This window comes from Pteronotus mesoamericanus, unplaced genomic scaffold, assembly GCF_021234165.1.
Source record: "Pteronotus mesoamericanus isolate MK-2021 breed Mesoamerican mustached bat unplaced genomic scaffold, CSHL_Meso_final contig_164, whole genome shotgun sequence".
NCBI classification, from domain to species: Eukaryota; Metazoa; Chordata; class Mammalia; order Chiroptera; family Mormoopidae; genus Pteronotus; species Pteronotus mesoamericanus.
In genome coordinates, this window is record NW_026555065.1 from 793,326 (window position 1) to 813,294 (window position 19,969).

The 19,969-nt window shown below is 43.3% G+C and overlaps 1 protein-coding gene across 1 annotated transcript in view; it reads right to left on the reverse strand.

Moving 5' to 3' along the window:
- NOX5 (NADPH oxidase 5) overlaps positions 1-6,737 on the reverse strand; it is a 34,492-nt gene extending 27,755 nt beyond the window's left edge. The window contains exons 1-3 of the mRNA XM_054564207.1: positions 6,679-6,737; positions 2,776-2,899; positions 1,006-1,156 (exon numbers count right to left, since the gene is read on the reverse strand). Coding sequence (XP_054420182.1) covers positions 1,006-1,156; positions 2,776-2,899; positions 6,679-6,728 — 325 coding nt within the window. The 5' untranslated portion in view covers positions 6,729-6,737. The remainder of the gene's footprint in view (positions 1-1,005; positions 1,157-2,775; positions 2,900-6,678) is intronic.
- Between the last annotated feature and the right edge of the window lie 13,232 nt (positions 6,738-19,969).

Consider the following 19,969-nt stretch of genomic DNA (forward strand, 5'->3'; position numbering starts at 1 on the left):
CATTATTCACAGTATTCAAGAGGTAAAAACAACCCAAGCATTGACTGATTGATGAATGAATAAGCAAAATGTGGAATATCCATACAATGGAGTGTTATTCAGTCTTTTTAAAAAATGAAATCTTGTCCCTCAGTACAACATGGGTAAACCTTGAAAACATGATACTAAGTGAAATAAGCCAATCACAAAAGGGGAAATATGTGATTCCACTTATATGATATACCTAGAATAGTCCAATATTTAAAGATAGGAAGTAGAATGGTGGTTGCCAGGGGCTGTGGGAGAGGAGAATGGCAGTTCGTGTTTAATCAGTACAGAGTTTCAGTTTGGAAAACAGAAAAGTTCTGGAGATGGAGGGTCGTGATGGTTGTGCAACAGCATGACTACACTTAATGCTGTTGGACTATACACTTAAAATGGGTTAAAGTGGTAAACTTAATGTTGTGTATATTTACTACAATAAAAAATAATGTTATAAAGCTTTATAGTCTTTCATGAGCAAATGGTCATGTTGTTTAGTCATAAAGGCAGCATGTATAGTCTAATCCTGTTTTGTTTAGAAGATTTGTATGTGTGGTACCTGTGTGTATGATCAGTTAGAAGACAGTATAGAAAAAAAGTTATGAGTAATTTTTGCTTTCTTCTTTAAGCCATTCTGTATTGTCTATAATGTTCACAATAGACTTATATAATTATTGTTACAAGGAAAGGGCAACAAAGAGGGTTTATTTGTTTGTTTGTTTTGTTTTGTTTTGCCCAAACACAGAAAAAGACAAAGGAAAGCTCTAGTTTCTAGTAAACTGAATCAAGGGCTTTTCTCTCCTGGGCCAGAGTCCTGTCTCCCCTTCTCCTCCATCCCCCTCCCCCCCACCATACAGGAGAGGCAGGGACCAGACAGGAAAGATGAGGGGAGGGAGACACATCAGCCTCACCTGGGGAAAACAGCCCTGTGTTGGTCACAGCACTTTCCACTGAGGCCCCACTTTCCCTACAAAGGGCCCTTACCATCGACGTCATACACCTGGAAGAGGAACTTGAGTTTGTCCATGGGGTTGCCATGGATGAGCAGGGTCAGTGCGTCCTGCAGCTCCTGGAGGGTGATGGTGCCACTTCCGTCCGAGTCAAACAGGGTGAAGAATTTCTCAGCGAAGAAGGACTGTGGCCATAGAAGGGAGGAGACAAGCACAAGTGTGGGCACCGGCCCGGGCTTTGAATTCATTCGCCGTGTGTGCATGCACGCGAGCGTGTATCATGGGGCAGTGGGATTCAGGCAGGCTCCCGTTGTCATCTGCCCATAAGGCCACACCAGGGTGCTGTATGCATGGCCCATCCAGCCTCCTGAGGGCAAGCTTGGGCTCCAGTGGAAGAGCTATTCAGAGCCCTGCAGCAAGGATGGATTTGTGCTTGGGGCTCAGGCCCCCTTCTGGCCCCTAGGCCTGGTCATTTGTGTAGGCTCTCTGTCCCTACATGCCATCACCCCCATCAGCCTTGCAGTCAGACCTCTGGTGGCCCCTCACTCAACATGGGGAAAGGGTCGGGCAGAGGGTCCTTCTGCAGGGTTTTTCTGTCCCCTTTGTGGTACTACCAAGGATAAGGACTTACAGAGTAGATGTCATTTGTCTTCTCCTTTACTTGTTTAGGCTGTCTACAGCTTACAATTAAGTCTTGTTCTTAAGTGTCAATTTTCTTCCTTCCTTCCTTCCTTCCTTCCTTCCTTCCTTCCTTCCTTCCTTCCTTCCTTCCTACCTTTCTTCCTTCCTTCCTTCCATCCTTCATTTCTTCACTCAGCAATCATGTCCTGCATAGCCCCTGCTTACCAGGCCTGGTGTTAGGCATTGGACACATATTAAGAGGATGGCCTGGATCAGTGTCTCAGCTGTGCTGTGCCCTGGGTGTTTCCCTCAATGTAGGGAGAGAAGCCCGCTAGGCTTCTGTGTCTGACCTAAAGAAACCATGAGTTCATAGGAAGCATGAAGTCAGTTGTGCACAGTCAAGCCTGCCTTGGTTTTGCTCCTTTCCCCTGGATCCATTGAGTAATGTCTTTACCACTCTCTATCATCCTGAAGTGTCCTTTATCATAAAACATTTTACAGCCTCCTATGATGATGGTAATGTATTGTTAGGCAGAAGGTTTTCTTTTCCCTCTCCATAATTACAGTGGAAGGAGGCAGAGAATCTAGGGTTCTTTGAAATATCCCATGTACCAGTAAGTGAGGGGCCCTCCAATTCAAAAAGGGGCATTCAAATGCTCATTGGCTGGCCCTTATCAAGGACATAGGCCATCACCAGATGGCAACCCAGAGGACAACAGGAGAGAAGTTGGCATTTACAGGCTCACTCCTGTTGTTTCTCTCTAATGTTACCACTGTTCGTCAGGCATGCAGGCTGTTGTGGAGATGGGCAGAGGACCCCCCCAAAAATGAGAGTGGACTGAGAATAGTGTGGCAGTGAAGAAAGCTCATTTCCTGAGGCTCCAGCGTAAGATTAACTCCACCCATGAGGAAACAGTATTTCTTAATATTTGACAATCTGCTGATTCCTAGTTTCGTGTGTTGTTCTGAAGATCTCATGAGGCATGGCTACCAAGAGGGATGGAAGGGCCCTGGTAATAGAAACAGAAACACCCTCCAGTTCTACTTAGAAGTGGGGCCTCAGGCCTGGAGGAAACCCAGTCCCTGAAGGAAACCTTCCCTCCTTGTGAGGCACGGTGTCCTGGGGACCAGATTGTTCATCCTCTATAAATCCAGAGCCACCACTTCTGGAGTGGACACTTGCCTCTTTCACATTCAGGGCTGTTTTGAATTCTTGCAGGTTGATCTCCTGGTCTTCTCCCGCAATGGTCTCAAACTGGTGTGTCACCCACTGAAGCCACTTGGCATCCTCCTTGGCACTCATGGTGCTGAGAGACAAAGGAGACAAGTTTATGGATTTGGGATGGCCTAGCCCTTTAGTGGTCTCAGAACCTGTGCCTTCCTCTAACTAGGACCGTGGGCCTCCCACGGAGTTTAACCAGCTTTGGCCATGGAAGCAGAGCCTCCCCACAGGTGTTGCTTTATGTCTTTAAGAACATGTCTCTTCCTTCCATCTAGGATCAGCTGGCCTGGCTTGCACCTATTTAGGTTCTGGAATGATAGGGCCTCAGTGAGATGAGCCCCAGACTGTGGGCATAAGGTCATAGAATGGCACACTCTCTGAGTGCTGTTAACATGACAATGACCTTTTCACTCTATAAGCAACTGTGTACTGTTTTCCAAATACTTCCTACCCACTACTTACTTTGGTCTCTGTGACAATCTGGTGGACTACAACATTTTATAGGGAAGAATAGGCTCAGAGTGGTTGAATAATTCAGAGAAATTTACTCAGCAAGTTAGAGACAGAGCTCAGATCCAAGGCCGGCATTTTTTCCATCATACCACCGAGTCTCCACCCTCTGCTTGAATACTTCTACTGCAAGTCATGAGAGGACTCAGACCTTGGGTCTTGACTCACCAGGTCAAGTATCTTTTCTATAACACCTTAGGGAATCAGCTGTCTGAAACATTCACAGATGAGCTAGCGATCCAGTGATCTGAACAGAGGTTAGTGATGAAATGAGGACATCAGGACCCAGAAAACCAAAATGAAGCAGTAAGTGAGGATTTATAGCATACTGTTGCTATAAATTTTCTTCTGAGAGAACGGCTTTGTCTATATCCCATGAGTTTAGTGTAATCTTAGTTACAATCAATCCTCATTAGTTACAAATTCCGTATTTGCAAATTCACCTACTTGTTAAAATTTCTTAGGAACCCCCAAATCAATACTTGCAGCACTTTTGCGGTCATCGTGGACATGGACAAAGCAATGATTAATTTGAGTCTCTGGATGCACACCTTCCCAGCTGAGGTTAAACAAGGCGACATTCTGCTGCCTTGTGTCAAACCTCAGACTGTGAATAAGTGTCTTTTTCATGATCTATTTAGTACTGCATGTTTCACATTTTTGTGCTTTCTGTTGGTGATGTTGCTCTTTAAAATAGCCCCCCTATAGTCGGGCCAAAGTGCTGTCTAACGTTGTGTTCCTAAGTGCAAAAAAGGCTGGGATGCACTTATGGGGAAAACATGTGTTAGGTAAGCTTCATTCAGACATGAGTTCTAGTGCTATTGACTGTGAGTTCTATGAATTAATTATTTATATTGGTAAAGGAGTCTTTAAACAGAAACACACATAAAACAAAGTTATGTATTGATCATTGGATGAAAATTTGTGCCCAGATGTTGGCAAGAACCAAAACCTATACTTTCCCTAGCAATAATTGTTCAGAATTCTCTACTGTTTGCAAGTGATTTTATGGGCATAACTGATATGAAAAGTAAGAATTGACTGGACTTGTCAGAGCACATCATCTAGATTGGGTGCCGGATTCTGTGGTGCACTACTTTTGGTCCCAATTTACTTGAGCTTTGCAAGTCCAACCTTACGGACTCTAGGAAGGCAAACCTGAGTCTTAAGCCCAGGTCTTTCAGCAATGAATGTTCCCAGGTATGAAAATGAGAAGTTTTACAAGTGACGAAACAAAGAGCCCAAAAGGTTTGTTCCCTGTCCAAAAGAACATAGCTTATAAATGGCAGACCCAGATGCAGATAAATTCCAGGGACCCAAAGCTTACATCAGAACTGCTGCAGTTGCACATGAAGAAGTGCAAATTAAGAAAAGGAGCCACATTGGGCTAACAATTAGAAAGAGTTTTTATTCCCCTCCAACTGACAGGAGACCAGGCTGGGTGAGCAAAGAACAGGCTCCTGGTGTTGCCACCACTACTAGGGTGTTAGGATTTTTTAACTATCTCATGCTTTCTTCTAGCACTTTCTTTCCTAAAATAAAAACGGCTTTGTTTGTTGGAGCTTACTTAAACAATACAGAAAAATTAATTCAAAAAAGGATTGACTGTATTTATAAATGCAGGTTAAAAAGAAATGAGCTAACTTCCACTTATGGAACTAGAAAAAGAATAAAATACACAGACCAAGGAATAGATTATTTAAAAAACTAGAAAACTTTAAAATTGGTCAAAGTGGCCCATTTATTTTGATTATGGTGATGGTTTTACAGATATAGCTATGTTGGCTCTTTGAAAAGACTAAATAAAAAATCATGATTAAAGAAAAAGGAGTGAAAAAATACAGTATTATCACTGATAAAGGCAATAAACCCCAGAAAATGGAGGGCTACAGAGACATAAGAATATCATTACAAAGAAAAAAAAAAAAACAAAAGTAACAGCCGAAACCAATAATCATTTAAGAAATTAAAAAGACAGTTAAATGTCAGCCACTTAAATTAACGGCAAGCCCACCTTGTTTTTATAGCTGAGTTCTATTTAATCTTCAAAGAGTAAGTCCAATGTCAAACTGTTTCTGATTGTAGAAAATAATGATAAGATTTCTAATTTATTTTATAAAGATGGAATCACCCAATCCCAATGAAGATTGCATAAAGAGAGGGGGGGGGGGAGAATTCTAGACAACTTTAACTACAGAGATGCAAAACTCAAACTAAAATATAACCAACCTAAATCCTGCAGTCTACTTTAAAAAATAATAGTCCACCTTTATCAGGAAAGGCTTACTCCAGTAATATAAGGATAGTCACTATTAAGAAATCTGTCAACGACCCTCTGCAACCCAATGGTGCTGTCTGCTAAAGAGTAGTGGTCCCCCACACCCCCAAAAGAAAAAAAACCATAAAAAATAAAAAAGTGTTGGTTCCCAAACTGTCTGATAGGTGCCTTTCAGAAACAGGGAGAGCTTGCTAAAATGCAACTTTGAGGTGGGGCCCAAGAATCTTCACAGTTAACCAACACCCTGGGGCCTTATGACCCATGCCAGGCTCATACCTGCAGATATGCTGCCCCAAGAGTTAATTAGCCCCCACTTTGTTCACCTCTCAGGACCCCTCAGGAAGACATTCCACAAAGCAAAGAGAACTCTAGAAAATTAACTGCATGCAAGAGCTAACCCAGGGAGAGTAGAGAGAGGTTATCTGGTGTTCCCCTGCCTCATCTCAGAAATGTCAGTGTGTTGGCCTGTGGAATGAGAAAGGTAACTCTGGGAAGGGGATGGAGAAGAGACGGGAACAGGTGGCAACAGACTGAGGGTGAGGGTATGCGGGGAAAGAAGATCAGCACCAAGTGCTGACAGAAGTCCTGACAAGGAACTTGGGATCTTCAGAGTCCAGAGCTCCAGGGACAATGTGTTCACAGAGGCCAGAGTAGACCCCAGGAGATCAAGGTTTTAGGTCCAGCCCTGCTTTAGATTGAATCACTAACTCCATCACACTCTAGTTTCCTCAGCTATGAAATGTGACAAGCATCCCTCCAAACAAGGGCTGCCCTGAAGACCAAATGAGATGCTACTTGGGAAAGTACAACTGGCAAACACTGTACAAATGCTAGCTCTTTTTATTATTCTAACTTGGCTAGTTACTTATTTTACAGATGAGAAAACAGGCCCACAGAGAACTAGTGACTTACCCAAGATTGCACAGCTTGCTAGTAACCAGGCAAGATCAGAGCTCAGGTTTCCTGACTTCTGTCCTAGACAGACACATTCACCATTTGTCGATCCCCCAGAACGCAAAGAACCCTACCCTTTCCCTTGTCCCTGGCATTGAAAGCTTGGCAAATGAACCACTCACCCTGTACAGCCTTCAGAATCCCCCTGCTCTGGTTTTCCTGGCATGCTCATCCTTTCTCTTGTCTTCTTGACAACAGGTGCCAGAGTAGCTGCTGTCCATACAGCAGCCTGTTTGGTGGAGCCCACAGCTCACTTTTCCCCAGCTCCTCCTTTTCTGACTTTCCTAATAGCTGCTCACACCCATGTCATCCATGTGATGAGAAATTCCAACAAGGAAGCCTGGTGCAGGGGTGGAGCAAGACTTTCACTGGGAAGGATGTTGGCTGTCTTTCTTCTGGCCTGGTATCTTCCTCTCTCCCTCTCTCAAGTAGAGAGTGCAGGCAAGATATTTGAAAAGGTACCATGAAAAAGTTACCAACAATTGGAGGCAGACCCTGCTTGGTGCCAGTGAGCTACCTGAGACTTCACTGATCGCATTAATATCAATTACCAACAAAAATGCTGAGGCACTTACTCTGAGTTGAGCGCTGTGTTAAGGACTTTACAGATATTGCTCAATGTACTACACAACACAACTTTGCTGATGGGCATTAACCTCATCATTCTACAGGTGAGGAGAGGGGTGAAGTAACATATCCAGGTGGCTTAGCAGGACTTCAACTCATGTTGGGATGACTCTGGAGACAGCATTTAACTATGCAGTGAGCTAAACTCATCCCCCACATACTGTGTGAAAAGATATTGGAATGGTTGTGCGTAGAGGTTCCCAGTCCATGGGTCTTGGGGAAGAAAGGAGGTCTGCCAGCTCCATTTGTTAAAAATATAAGATAAATTATATAATTATTTAGATAAGACCACCCTGCAACTAAAATTCAAAGTGCTTTTCACTTTTTTTGTCCTGCTTGGTAACAGATCAGCTCAGGCTGATAACCCTAGATATCCATTGAAGATTAGGACCCCCTACTGGTGACTTTAGATGTCTCTGATTAATTTCAAAAATGAGGAAAATAATTTTTGTTTGTTTTGTTTTAAAGCAAGTTGGTAGACGAAATCTCTCTAGTTCTGTGGTCCATTTGAGGTACTTTAAAGGGCTCCTTGGTTGATAGGCATATCAGGGTTCTTGAACCACGGGGGGCTCACCAGAAGCCCTTTTGCTGTCACCCACATATTCCTCTGACCACAGGTTCAGAGGTTCTCATTTGGGCAAATCCTAATGCAAGATAAGGTCTGCAGAACTGGGATAATCTCAGATCTCTGGGAATACTTTCATTCTGACTTGGCAAGTGATTAAATCCACTGGGTCCAAATGTTTTAAAACAGAATATCAGGCCACCTCCCTCCCTAATGGTTCAATGGCCCTGCAGGATAACCAGGACCTCATGGTTACAACTCCTCCCTCAAATGACACCAGACCTCTATTCTGAGCCTGAAATTGGAGCAGGGGAGACCATAGGGATAATATCCTTGGACAAGGACTTAAAAAATAAAGAAAACAGGACTTCCAGTCAAGATGGAGGCATAGGTAAACACGCTTAGCCTCCTTGCACTACTACAGAAAACATTACAACTAGACTACAAAACAAATATTACCCAGAACCATCAGAAAGTTGAGCTGTGTGGAAGTCCAACAACCAAAGATTTAAAGAAGCAACATTCATCCAGACAGGTAGAAGGGGTGGAGACATGGAGATGGGCAGAGAGGCACAGAGAGGGGAAGAGGCGGGGAAACCACAGAGTGGCAGAGAGAGGCAGTGGAACAGGTAGTCCCACATTCATGTGTGAAAGATAAAAATTGAGAGGGATACCTCGGGAGTGAGGAGGGATCCCAGCCCCACACTAGATCAACCACCCAGCCTAGGGTTCCAGTGACAGGAAGATAAGTCCCTATATCTTCTGGATGTAAAAACCAGTGGGGGTTGGGGTGGCAGGAGAAACTGCCTTATTCCCAGGAAACTCCTCTTTAAAAGCCTTCACAGATTTAGGACTTATGCAGACTCATTCCTTCTGGAATTCAGCTCCAGGGCAACAGCTGGAAGGGCAGAAGTGGCATACCGGGAACAGGGCAAGTACTGGGAAACAGCTTCCTCAGGTAAACCTCCAGAAGCCCCGCAACAGCATTGTTGCCTATCTAAGCCCTCCCTCATACAGAGCCACAGAACAGTGACATGTATTGCCTGCCCTGGGATTGCCTAAGGCTCTGTCCCACACAATTTACAGGGTACACTTTTCTACAATAGGCCATATTACTAATACAAGGAGGCAAAACAGCCCTACTTAATACAAAGAAACATGGCCTAAATGAAAGAACAAAACAAAACTCTAGAAAAGGACCTAAATGAAACAGAAACAACCAACCTATCAGAAGTGGAGTTCAAGACACTGCTTTATCAGGATGCTCAAAAAACTCCTTGAGAACGGCAACAGCATAAAAAAGACCCAGGCAGACATGAAGGTTCCACTAAGTGAAATAAAGAAAAATCTGGAATCAAGATGGCGGAGGAGTGAGTGGAAGTCATCTTCCCACTGACCTCTTCCCAGGACCAACCTGGACCTACAACTAAATTGTAGAGAAATCGCCTGGAACAAACAACTGAACAACAGTGAGAGAGGAGCCTTATAACCTTGGAGACAGAAGGATCGGCTTTAGTGCAATCTAACTGCTAAGGAGTGTGGTAGAGAATCGAGAAGGCAGGTGGGGCACCCACGCGTGGCAGCACAAGAAGGATATTGAAATGGCCAGTTGGATCCCCCCGAGAAGAGCGGAGTCTAAACCAAAAGCGGAGATCTCAAGCCTACAGCACCAGTGCCCAAAAAATACACAGCAAACAGCCAGCTGCGGCGGGCAGCAGGATTGCTCTCTGCTGGACATGGGTGGCTGGAGATGCAAAGTGCTGTTCAAAGGGCCAACGCATAAATTTTTACTTGCGGCCACTTACCCTGGTTTCCGGGAAAGGCAGGGGCACAGTGGGCTAGAGGCTCCTGAGGAGAGACTGGGGAAGAAGGCTTTGGGGAGAGAACTGAGAGAGTAGCTGTGGCATCTCAGTGCTGACTCATCCTCCATGGGCAGCAGCCATCTTGCTCAGGCAGAGACCATGCCCCCTGAGCAGCAGCAGCATCAGAGGACCCAGTAGCCCCGCCCCCAAATGGGATTCCACCCCACCCTGTGCTGTCTAAGCTACCTGCTGAGTGCAGAGTGGCACCCACAGATAATAGATCCCTGGCTAAAGGGGGCACAGAGAGGTCTGGAGACACTTGAGGAGAGACTGGGGACAGAAGCTTTGGGGAGAGAACGGAGAGAGTAGCCGGCAGGATCCCAGTGCTGACTCCTCCCCCATACAGCAGCAGCGAGAGAAGACCCAATAACTCCACCCCTGGGAGGGACTCCGCACCCCACCCCCCGCCCCAAGCTGTCTAAGGTGGCCTGCTGAGTGCAGAGTGACTAGATTAACAGCTGAAGGAGACAGCCACAAAAGTAGATTCCTGTAAGTCTCAAACAGACTGCCTAAGGTCAGATAGGGACAACATCTGACATCATCAGAGGCAGATCCAGAAAGTAAAAACAGCAGTCTCCAACCATGGAAGTCCACACCACAAAGTCAGGAAATAGAGACAGGTCAATTTAAGAAGCAGAAGCAAAAAAGAAGAGTCTCACAAATAATGGGAAGACAAAGAAATACCCCCCGCCCCTGCCAAAGGGAAAGGAGGAATCCCCAGAAAGAGAACTAAATGAAATAGAGGCAAGTAAACTATCAGATATTGAGTTCCAAACAATGGTTCTAAGGAAGCTCAATGAGCTCAGTGAGCTCAGAGAGAATTTCAAAAAACTACAGGGAAACTACGAGGAACTTACTGCAAACTGTATCACCATGAAAAAGGACATAGAAACTATCAATAAGAGACAAGAGGAAATGAAGAATATGATTTCTGAATTGAAGAACACAGTGGAAGGAATCAATAGCAGGCTAGATGAAGCTGAGGACTGAATCAGTGAGCTGGAGGACAAGGTAGAAAAAAGCTTCCAGAAAGAGCAAGAACATGAAAAAAGACTCAAAAAGAATGAAGAGATATTTAGGGAAATGCAGGACAACCTGAAACATACTAATATCCATATTATAGGGAGAGCAGAAAGAGAAGAGGATGAGGAAGGGATAGAGAACCTGTTTGAAAAAGTAATGATGGAAAACTTCCCTAATTGAAAAAGTAATGATGGAAAACTTCCCTAGTTGAAAAAGTAATGATGGAAAACTTCCCTAATTGGAGGAAAGAAAAGGTCACACAAGTCTAGGAAGCACAGAGGGTCCCAGCCAAGAGGAACCCAATGAGGCCCATTCCAAGACACATCATCATTAAAATGGAAAATATGAAAGACAAACTGAGAATCCTAAAGGAAGCAAGGGAGAAGCAGGTAGTAACATATAAGGGAGCCCCGATATGGCTAGCAGCTGACTTTTCAACAGGAAAACTGCAAGCCAGCAGGGACTGGCAAGAAATATTCCAAGTCATGAAAAGCACAGGCCTGCAACCAAGACTGCTCTACCTAGCAAGGCTCTCAATTAAAGTGGAAGGTGAAATAAGAGTTTCCCAGACAAAAGAAGACTAAAAGAATACACCTCCACCAAACCAGCACTGTAAAATATGCTAAAAGGATTGCTTTAAGATGAAGAAAAAGTTTCTATGAATACCCAGTTCCTTTCAAAGTTGCCATTACTTGATATTACCAATGTTTTTTAATATGTATTAATCTGATTGTGACAATGATTTGTTATTTTAATTGTTTCTTTATTATTTGTTGAAACTAAACTTGTTTTTGTGTATTTCTTGCCTATTTCTATTATTTTTAAAAAGCTTTAAATGACTTTTTGGTATTCTTTATCCATTTTTTTATTAAATGTTTGTAGAATTTTTTTCCCTAAAAAAAGCAAAACAAAACAAACTGTTAATCCTTTTTTAGATGTGTTGCAAATACTTTCCTATTCTATTACTTGTCCTTTAACTTTTTTTATATGTATATTACTGTATAGTCTTAAATGTTTAATATAGTCATATTGTCAATATTTTACTTTATAGCTTCTGGATTTGAATATTTTACTTCAGGGTAAGAAAAATATTAGTTTGTATTTTCTCCTAAAACTCCTTAGACTCTACATATTGATTTTTAACTCACCTGAATATTTCATGTATAATGTGTGAAATAGGGCTCTATATTTGTTTTATTTCAAGTAATAGTGGTCCATGAACCTTATCTGCTGAATAAGCCTTATTTTCCCCATTGATTTGAAACATCAACTTAATCATATATTACATTGTTAGACAGATATATACGTTTGTCTCTAGAATGCTCATTATATTTATTTCATTGATCTACTTGATTATTTCTGTGCTGGTGTCATGTTGGTTTAATTGCTGAGACTTTATAATGGTTTAAATTTTTTAATATTTTATAATGAACTTTGACATTTAAAAAATAAAATCAATCTGCATTTAAGAAAGAAAGAAAGAGAGAGAGAGGGAGAGAGATGGAACTCCTACCTTTTATGACAACATGGATGGAACTGGAGAATATTAAGCTAAGTGAAATAGCCAGTTGATGAAAGACAAATACCATATGATCTCACCTATAAGTGGCCTCTATTCAACAAAATAAACTAACGAACAAAATAAACCACAGGCATGGAAACATGGAGCAGACTGAAAGTGACCAGAGGGGATGGGGAAAGAGGACAATGATGGAAAGAAGGGGAAAGGACTAGACAAAGAACATGTATGAATGACCTATGGACATGAACAACAGAGTGGGAATTGACTGGGAGCGGGGTGTGGGGGTAGGGTGGGTGGAGGGGGTAGGGTGGGTGGAGGGGGTAAAGGGGGAAAAATTGAGACAACTATAACAGAATAAATATGATTTATAAATTTTTAAAAAATCTACAAGGAACCAACAGTGGAGGGCATGAAGCTGAGAATCAAATCAATGATTTGAACACAAGGAACATAAGGAAGAAAAAAGCATTCAATCAGAACAGCAATAAGAAAAAAGAATTTAAAAAAAAATGAAGACAGGCTAAGGAGCATCTGGGACATCTCCAAATGTACCAACACTCAAATCATAGGGTTGCCAGGAAAAGTGGAAGAGCAAGAAATTGAAAACCTATTTGAAAAAATAATGAAAGAAAACTTCACTAATTTGGTGAAGGAAATAGACACACAATTCCAAGAAACACAGATAATCCCAAACAAGTTGGACTCAAATAAGTCCACACCAAGACGCACCATAATTAAAATTCCAAAGGTTAAAGATAAAGAGAGAATCTTAAAAGCAGCTAGAGAAAAGCAGAGAGTTCCCTACAAAGGAGTTCCCAGGAGACTATCAGGTGATTTCTCAAAAAAAAAACGTTGCAGGCTAGAAGTGTAGCAGCCGGCCGGCCGTTGTCAGGAGCGCTGCTTGTCCCAGGTCCCGGCAGCAACTGCCGCCGGGAGCGCAGCGCTCTGGGATCTCAGGGTCACTGTCGGGGGCTGGCTGAGATGGGACGGGGACTCTGAATCCCGCAGAGCCCATCCCAGGGGTGTCACAGATGGGGGGAATAAACACTACTCATCTCAAACACTTCTCTGTTTGCCAGGAGAGGGGACGTGGCACATCCTTCTAGTGGGGAAGGCCCAGAGTCCCTTTGTTCAAAGGCTTTTATTGAAAAGGTTATCAGTAGGGCTAGGTAACAGGAATGTACAGGTTGTCTCATTACATCAGTATGTTAATGTCCACAGAGAATGGGCGATGTTTTGAAGAAAACAAATGGCAGGAACACACCGATTTACAGGGGTCTGAGAGGAGACTAGTAAACAAGAGAAACAACTAAACATGAGAGCATAGTAAACATAGGAGTGCCTAAGGATATAGGGTTAGAGTCTGTGAAAAATGTAAATGTCCTCCCCAGCATGAGCTGGCTATGGCTTTTGAGGGAAGAACAAAGTGCACTTCAAAGAATTTACTTTTAGACCTGATTTCCCTGGGAACTGCCAGATTTGGTTTAGTATTGTTTGGAGCCTGAGCCAGGCTGGGGGAAGGGAGCCGCTGAGAGACAAGGAGGCTTCTTTCGGACAGAATGAGGACTCTGGCCATGTCCAAGCCGAGCTGAGGGGTATGGACCTTTTTGCCCTTTCTCCATGTCCCCCAGGTTCTTGTCTGCTGCCAATACCTCGATCGATATCTGGCTTAGGTTGTCATCTCGGCTCGAGATAACTTACCCATCGTGGATTACTGATCATCACATGGCAAAGCAGAAAGGCAGGAGCTACACCCCAGCCAGGGGGGAAACAGGTTATGTCTTCTCAGGAACCTATTTTTCCAAGGCCTCCCTGATTATTTCCAGCCTTGGGGCCCTCCAACCTGTCGGTGGGGTTACAGTTCCTGAAACAAGACAGGGCATTTCCCAACAAGAAGGGACTAGCAAGAAGTATTCCAAGTGAGGAAAAACAAGGACCTGCAACCAAGATAACTCTATCCAGCAAAGCTATCATTTAGAATGGAAGGGCAGATCAAGTGCTTCCCAGACAAGGTAGAGCTAAAGGAGTCCATCATCACCAAACCTTTATTACATAAAATGTTAAAGGACTTACTTAAGAAAAAGAAGATCAAAACTATGAACATTAAAAAGGCAACAAATTCACAACTATCAACAAGTGAACCTAAAAAACAAACTAAGCAAACAACAAAAACAGGAACAGAATCATAGATAGGAAGATCATTTGGAGGGTTACCAGCTGGGAGGGAGAAGGGTGAGAATGGGGGAAAAGTTGCAGGAATTAAGGATCATAAATTAGTAGGTACAAACTAGACAGGGGGATGTTAAGAATAGTATAGGAAGTGGAGAAGTCAGAGAACTTATATGCACAACCTATGGACATGAACTAAGGGGGAGGGGAATGCTGGAGAGAGCTGGGGGTACTGAGTGGAGGGTAGCAAAGGAGGAATATTGGGACAACTGTAATAGCATAATCAATAAAATATATTTAAAAATTTAAGAAATCAGAGTATCAGAAATAATGAAGAACATCTGTTTAATTTCTGCAAGTGTTTGCACAGTGATGAAAAGTTAGGAGTTCAGCCACAGGATCTTCGTTTAAGCTTGCCTTGTTTTTCTTAGAATCAGGATTGGAAGCCCCTTCAAGGTCATAGAGTTCAATCAATTTGTTTTTTTTCCCCTTCCATCCCTTCTGCCCGCTTCCCCAACCACACCTGTGATCTTCCATGCTGACAGGCACGCCTCCAGTCACACGGTGCTCACTAACTTGGGAAGCAACAATTTGGGTGGGGGGCTACTTTGACTGTTCAAATGGTCTTCCTCATACTACAGTCAAGACAGAAATAGAAAAAATCTATTAAACAATTTCAGAAATAAAGTGTAGAAAATGAAAAATTCTTTTGAAGAAATAAACCGAACAGTAAATATGAATTACGTTTTCAAGTTATGGCCAATTAAGGGAGAAAAGGAAGAATGAGAAAGGGTAACACACAGTTGCCTGTATCTCAGTGCCATTGTAATTATATGGCTTCTGTCTGGCTACCTCACTAGCCTGTGAGCAAGATCTGTGTCTCACTAATTTTGAACCCCAGGAAACTAGCACTGTACTGAGCACATAGTGGGCATTCCATGGACATTTGTGGAATGAATAAACCAGCCTCCATTCAAATAACAATTATGAAATACTTACCATGTGCAGGTACTATCTGGGTACACAAAGATGCGTAAAACAGTCCGACGTCACACAGGTAGACACAGAAGTATGTACATGGCAGAGAGCTCCAAGAAGAGAGCAACAGTAGGGCTTGCCAGTGGAACTGACTGATCTGAGATGGGTTTTAAAGTGAGAATAGGGGTTTTTCAGGTGGGAAAGGAAATTCTGAGCAGGTGAAAGATCAAATACAAAGGCATGATGTTGAGGATGAATTGTGTGTTCAGGGAGTTATTATAAACAGTTCAGGCGAACTAAACAGTCACATGGGGAGGATCTTGTCCAGTCTTGCAAGCAGAACTGGACAGGGAAGCAGGGGTCAGATTGTGAAGGGTCTGGCATGAGACAAATTAAAGAGCTAGGACTCCGCTCTGGGAGTTGGGGAAGCAGTGAAAGATGTTAAACAATGGAGCAACATGATCGGATGCTTGCCGAAGGTCAGACAGATTAAAAAAAAACAAAACCTAGTTCATATCTTTGTATCTGCACAAAATGCAGGTGTTTAAAAGGAAGATGTTAAACATTGTGGAACTTTATTTTTAAATGCAACTTCTTTTTAACAAACATTTTGGAAGAACAGAAGTTTCCCTCAATAACATTTCTTTATGATTATAAAAAATTAGAAAAGTACCTAAAAGTACAAAAGAGGATTAATTATTTTAAAAATTAGAAAAATACCTATAAGCACAAGAGACAATTGCTCCTTGGTGACTGGACCCGCAGTATTCTCACATCTTCATGGATGGCAGCCACAAGCCATGAAGATATGGCTCATATTGAACTGAGAGGATTGGGAAGTTCAGTGGAAACAAAGACAGAATCTCTAGAGATGGGCGGAACAGGAACACACACGCGTCAGCACGCGCGCGCGCGCACACACACACACACACACACACACACACACACTATTCAAGATAGGCCTGCAAGCCGGTATTTCAAAACACCCAAAAAGAATGAATGCTAAGAAGATATCCAATCAAGCCAATAATAGGGAGAATTAGTTCTGTAAGAAGTGAAGATAGTAGGCTTTAAGCTTATGTATTTTAGAATCCTCAGAAAGAGAAAGGAAATAAAAATATCCATTAAAAAAGATAAGAATGTAAATAAAAATAGGAGGAAATGAAATCAGCCCCAGTTGGTGTTACAGAAAACCCAACTAGATACGTGGAGAAATATATGGTTTAAAAAAATTTTAAATAATTTGATAAAGAGAATAATTTTTGGACTAGACATAGTTGAAAAGTGGTTGTACAATCCCTAAGATAGTACTCATTTGAAATAATTTTGTAACTTTTTTTCACTTACTAACATATTTTAAGGTTCTCCATAACATAAAATATGAATATATCAAAATGTTGTAAATTAGTCCCATACGCTTGGACAGTTAATTTTCTTTATATGTATTTCATTAGCTGGAACTCGATTTCTCAAATTTGTGAGATATCTTGTGATTAAACCTTTTTCAAGTTTCCAATGGCTTCTCTAGACTGGACTCCCAATTACTGAGCCCCAAAAGTACAAATTTTCCTAAGTCTTTCCGTATAGCCAAACTGCATCCCAAAAATCTTGAACCAATTTTCACTCTCACGCTTCTTTGAAGAGAATGCCTGTTTCATGAAACACTTGTGATTATAAGGATCATCTTTTAAAATATTTTCCTATTCAGCTAAAAAAAAATGATATCTTGCAGTTTTTATTTACCTTTATCCCTTTGCTTTCTGTGTCATTTTCCCCTTCTCCGCTCCATCTGTCTTTCTCCAGCTATTGACCAATTTCTCCTTAATGGTAGAATTTCCTGAAAGAGTTACCTAAACTCAGTCTCTACTTCATTTCCTTTTTTTGGTACGGGAGAAACCTTCTCCAATCAGACTTCTATCCCTTTCCCTTTCCCTATTCACCTAAGTATTTAGAGTGAGAATCATAGAGTACTCATCTATTCCTTTCTTCCCCACCTACCTGCTATCCAACCCACAAAGCAAATTCTGTTGCTTCTACATTAGAAATAGATCTAGAATCTGACTGCCTCTCTGCAGCCACTACCCTAGCAAAAGCCAGAATAGTCCTCTTACCTAGACTATTCTGACAGCCTCCTAACTCACTTCACTGTTCCACCCTTAACCTTTTACAGTCTGTTCTCTACTCAGCTGCCCTGGAAATTCTGTTCAAATGTAAGGTAGTTGAGGTCACTCCCTTTCTCAACACCTTCATATGCTTTCTCACCCCACTTAGAATAACCACCAACACCCCCCACAGCCCCTCCACGACATGGCTCCCTGACCATCTGCCCTCATCTCTGGCTCTCCCCTCTGGCAGTCGGCCCTAGCCACATCGGCTCCCTCAGCATTTCTTGAATATAGCAGACGCACTTCTGCCCCAGGGTCTTTGCACTGACTATTCCCTCTGCCTGAAATACTCTTCTCCATGAGACCTACCTGGCTAACTCTCTCGCCTCCTTCAAGCTTTTGCTTGTCTCACACTTTCTCAATGAAGTCTACCCAGAGCACCCCATTTTAAAATTGGGTCTCACCTCACCCTAAACTACCGTTCCCTATTACCCTGCTTTCCTTTCTTCTTTCCAGACATGAAGCATCTTCTACCATGCCATATCACAGGCTTCTTTATTACATATATTGTTTTATGCTTGGGAGCCCTGGGGTTGCAGTGAGTATCAGCATTTGCAGAACATCTCTCAGACTGCAACATGCTTCTGCAGACACATCCCCTACGAGAATGTGAGCTCCATGAAGGTGAGGACTTATGTCTGTTTTATTTGCAGATGAATCTCAAGAGCCTAGTAGAGTGCCTGGGCTAAAATAGTCACACAATCAGTATTTAGTAAATGGTGGATATGGGCTGGCTACGTGAGTGTCCCATAGAGGATGCTCCGCACTCCAGTCAACCATTCACAATATCCCACCTCCTTTCTGAGGGATGTCAGCAGGAACAGAGGACCAACAAGCTCCAGGTGTTAATCAGGAAAGGTGGCCTCTACACCCAGCCCAACTCACTGCAAGGCCTGGGGAAGTCATGTCCTCTCCCCAGGACCCAGTCCCTTGCCTGCTCAAGGGAGATCATTTTCTCTGTAATCCCTGCCTCAGGGCATAGTATGAGAGCAGACAGGGATAGATATTTTTAAAGCCAAAAAAGTCCTCTACATTATCTCATATCTAGGAGAGAGGCTTGCAAGGAGCCATTTACAGGTCATTTGCTGAGGATAATTTTCCCTTGGAGGCCTGTCCACCAGCTTGGAATCCATGGAGTCATGAAAAACAAGCAGATTGGTGATATAACTAAGCTTTGTTCTAATGAGATGAAATATTGTCACGCCCCACCCCTCTGGGTTGAAATGAACTTTTCAAGAAAACAAGGCCACAATTTCAGAGGATATGAAATTTCACGTTTTTTTGTATCTCCTATTTAAGCCCTGGATGGCTGGGACCCATCTTCCTCCTCCTATATTTCCTGCAGGGCTCAGCCCACCAGTGGGTGCTGCTCCGCCAGCAGGGGCTGATATGGGTCCTCATCAGTTTCCTCTACCCTGAGCTACTGCCCCTCAGCTGGAGGAAAACATGAGGAGAGCAAACACTGTGCCTTTCTCAAACAACAGGTTTCTCAGGGAGCCCTGGGGTTGCAGTGAGTATCAGCATTTGCAGAACATCTCTCAGACTGCAAGATGCTCTGCAGACATGTCCCAGGAACTCGCAATAAGGCCCCAATGGGATGGACTTCTGAGTCTCTGCTTATTAGACAGATGAACAGAGGGGTATGGCCTGGATCAGAATGCTCTGAGCCAAGCTAGTCCTGCCCGGTCTCCCTTCTCTCTGCGGCAGAGACCCACACTCTTTTGGAGAGCTTGAGCATGCCTTGCTCGTTTTCAACACAAAGGCTTTGTAGGGGCAAAGTCTACCTCATCCTGGAGGTCCTTTCTGCTGTACCCAGCCCAGAATTACACTATGTTCCTTCAGCCCTTACTGACTGTAAAACAAGTTTGGCCTGATCTCTGCCCCACCTTGCAGTCCACTGACCCTCACTCACTAAGCCTGAGCACTTCGTACAATGGGAGTCATGTCCGCCCTGCCTACCAGATCACACAGTTGTGAGGATTAAGTGAAACACCTGGTCCAGAACAGACACAGGTCACTTTCATTCATTCCAAAGGTCATCCCGATTATTTTCAACCTCCTCCTTTGTGTCCCAGTTTCTAGAAATAACTGAGTGCACAGGACCTGAACTGCCTGCCCAGGGGCCATGGGCCAGATGCCCCAGCTCCCTGACCACCCACAGAATCGGCACTTGGGTCTAGCACTTGATGCCAGGGCCAACCTGCATTCCTTCCCTGTTCCTCATTTTTCTAACCTGTATAAAGGGGTCACTTAGACCTATGTCCGTTAAGTTGTTGGGCTCTTTCGAGACACCACAGGTACACCCCTAGCAGGTGGCACTGGATCCATGCTAGCTCCATTCCCCAACCCCCTTTCCTTCTCCTTCCTGGAGGAATCGGTTCAGATAGTGTGGGCCGAGCTCTGAGGCTGGGCAAGGGCTCTCGTTCTTGGCTGCCCACTCCCGTCCAGCCCTGGCATCTTTAGCACAGAAACCCCACTTCCTCTGCAGAGCCATCCAAAGGA